The sequence below is a fragment of the Thrips palmi genome, unplaced genomic scaffold, assembly GCF_012932325.1.
Source record: "Thrips palmi isolate BJ-2018 unplaced genomic scaffold, TpBJ-2018v1 HiC_scaffold_18, whole genome shotgun sequence".
In the NCBI taxonomy this organism is placed as follows: Eukaryota; Metazoa; Arthropoda; class Insecta; order Thysanoptera; family Thripidae; genus Thrips; species Thrips palmi.
This window is the reverse complement of record NW_023144627.1, coordinates 3696961-3700310: the sequence shown is the minus strand read 5'-3', so window position 1 is coordinate 3700310 and position 3350 is coordinate 3696961. Positions and strand designations below refer to the sequence as shown.

General features: G+C 40.2%; 1 protein-coding gene across 1 annotated transcript; it reads right to left on the bottom strand.

The window, feature by feature from the left end:
• Window positions 1-1684: 1684 nt before the first annotated feature.
• On the bottom strand, window positions 1685-3127 carry LOC117644302. The gene is made up of 5 exons (XM_034383641.1): window positions 3028-3127; window positions 2833-2936; window positions 2185-2751; window positions 1886-2113; window positions 1685-1810 (listed from the first exon to the last, which is right to left on the bottom strand). The coding sequence occupies exons 1-5, from the start codon at window positions 3125-3127 to the stop codon at window positions 1685-1687; spliced, it is 1125 nt and encodes a 374-aa protein (XP_034239532.1).
• Window positions 3128-3350: the final 223 nt, after the last annotated feature.

Below are 3350 nucleotides of genomic sequence, written 5' to 3'. Positions count from 1 at the left end.
GAAAAAACTTTTCCTACAAAAACTCCTCCTCACTAGAAGATTGTTTCAGAACAAGAGGAATCACCCATCTGGTTACACTCGATTGGTGGGTGAAATTTGCAAAGCAGGTGTCCAGTTCGACATGCAGGAGGCAAAAATCAGGCGCAAGTATTGGCTTGACTTAAACAATGATCTAAAGAAGGGTACACAGACATCACCATACGCTCAGGTTTTGGGAGTAATCTTTAATGGGGATCCCCCAGAAATCTTAAAGGGAACTGCCTTTGAAGTCGATGACGGCTCTGAAATGACACTAATTGACCCACAGAGATTTGCTGCCACAGCAGAGATGTTTTCAAGTGGTAAGTTTTTCAGTGTAAATATACTTATATTTTTCTAACTGTTTCATTCTTATTGAAGGTCATACTTTTCAGGAGAGACTTGGTCAACTGCAGCAGCTATTAGGCTATTAAGAATTGTCCGAGCCAATTTGGAGGAGCTGAGAGGAGCTGCCAACACTGACAACTTCTGGCGAGAAGTCTCACGAATGTTTGCATCTGAACCACACAATGCCACCAGTTGTGAGAAGAAATTTACCAAAGCAAAGCAACTCTATCGTGATCATGGAGCAAAGCTGAATAGATCAGGGGTAGAAGGTCCTGGAGCTCAAAGAAAGGAACTCAAACAAACAAGTGAACTTGCCGAAGACCAAAGCATACAACAAAGGGGCACGTCAGATCCTTGGTTCTGGAATAACGATATGCATATAATCATGGCCAAGGATGATATTGCTAATCCCCCAATGACACTTGCTTCAGGGTCCAGTAATGCTGTCACCTTGGCAAATGCTTCTGTCTTGGCAAATACTTCTGTTCGTCACAGTAATGAACAAATTCCCAATAGCAGATCAAGAATTCCTCAGTTGCATAAGCCGAAATCACAGAAAGCAATGTTTGTTGATCTAGCTTCAAGTCTAATAGCAGCAATGGACCGTAGAACAAATGATCCAGGAAGCGGAAGAAGGGGGTAAGTCGAGTTGAAACCGTGCACTTTTGCAAGGCCTTAACCTTGCAGGTGGGAGAACAAGTGGGAATGTCATCTAAAAATAGATGCAAGAGGATGGGACTTATCGCACCACACTTATTTTTGGACCAAATTTTCACTCATGTTTACTTGATAGATTGATAAGAGGTCACTGAACCAACTCGACTTAACCCCTTCTTCCGCTTCCTGGATCAAATGTCCTTGCAGGACAGTTGAAAGGTCCTCAAGCCAACCAGCATGATCCTATTGCAGATGATGAGGAGGAAGAAGACTTGAGATTTGGTCATAATTAGGTACTTTTTTATAGGTTTTGAAAGATGTACATGAGCCCTGTACCTCATTAAGAAAGCTTTTATTTTTCTATGATTTAAGTTTTTGAATTCTTTTAATAAGACTGTTGTCCATGTGATTTTATTTTAAGTTTTGCTTAATTAATGCATAGTTAATTTATGCAAGAGATGACTAATTGTAATGAGACTGAATAAAGAATTGAGCAATGTTGTTCATAATTTCGTATATTTTATTTTACCATTTCTATTTGCACAGTTAGAAAAAAAAATAGATCCAATGACAAGGTAGAAAACTTTCATTCTAGATTAAGATTATCACATTTAGAAAATGCTCCTTAATGAATCAAAAGAAGTGAGCACATAAAGAATTATCACACATGTGGATGTAGAATATTAGCAATGTATTCTCTCTTGACAGCCCCCCTTTCCCTTGCCTCTGTCCTCAATTGAACATATCCGTCTTCAGGAATTGGAGGAGGTACTGCTGGAATAAGTCCCTGTAAAAGTTGAAATCTGTTATCTGACTTCCTCTTATTTAATACGATAAAGGATTTAATCTGTGTTGAACTTGCCTCACAATCATTTCCTTCCAAAAGGATAAAATTATGGAGCACAAAGCATGCCATAATATGATAGCGGACCAGGAAAGGATTTCTCATGGGCAACTTTTTGAGCCGCCTATGCTTTGCTCGTAGAGCAGCAAAGCTGTTCTCGATCCGCACTCTACATGCTGATAACAAAGTATTGTGGGTCTTCATCCAGTCGTCTGCATATCCATCATCAGCGTATGGAATCAAGAGCTGTAAAAGCCTTGAGGTAAATATCTAAATGCAACATTCATCATTGAAGATTCATAAAAATTTGATATTACCTTGTCAGTCAAGATGTATGCACCATCACCCAGTAAATGTTGTCCCTCTGACAACATATCGGGATTGGTGAGTAAATTTCTACTAAGTGGGCTGTTATCGAAATTTCTGACATCACCAATTGCCCCTGGGTTGCCAACATACACATCACGGTACAAAAGTTGATGGTCACAGACTGCTTGGACTAAGATAGAATACTGGTGATGTCTGTCCACATAATTTTGTGGGTTCTCAAGAGGCTTCGTGATCTGAATGAGAACACCGTCAATGCACCCTACTGCTCCTATGTAGCCCCAAACATCTTCATAGTAGGCTTGAATTTGAGCTCTTTCCACTTCATCAGGCCATTTTATGAACCTGTCAGCAAGTTCACACAGAATTTCGATAATATATCTGTAGTGGTAATGGATGACATATCTTTTCTTCCCAAAGTGTAGGCCCGTAGATCTGAACGTGTCCTGATTGAACATGGGCCACAGAGCCATCATCAGGATCAGGTCGACACGAGTTCTCTGCCTTTGAAGTCGACCAGTTTCTCTCATATGATTCCCAACAATGACGACCAATCTCTGAAAAAGAGGAGTAAAGTTACTTGTTTACCCTGGCGTAAATAGAAGTGTCAAACTCATGAAACCAATCTAAGAACCAACCTCAAAAACAATTCTGTCCATTCTAAAGTTGGCCTTAAATGAGGCATTGCTCATTAAGCGGTAGCCTTCCACATCGACATGGACAACATCTTCTCGTCCCTCGCCTAGAAATGCATAATTGAATGAAATATACTAAATAATGACAGGGTTAAAAGTTTCTCATGAAACACACAACACAGAAGGATATCAACATACCGTCTTCGTCATCATCAAGATTGCCCATCAAAAGTGCTAAAACCAGAAGCAGTTCCTCCTCATCGTTACCTAATTCTTCATTAATGAGGTTTTGATCCATTTCTTATTTTCAAAAATAATTGTTTTCTTCTGCGCGTCGCGCTAAAACGACTCCTCGCCTCGCTCGCTGCATGCACTACGAAAACAATGGCGAAGACCTGCAAATAGGCAACGCTATTCGCAGGCGAACTGCTACACAATACATGCCATTAATTCGAACGGGAATGCTCAAAACCAAAAAGTGGGTCGATATTTGGATTCCTTGAACCATCCCCTTTCCAAAA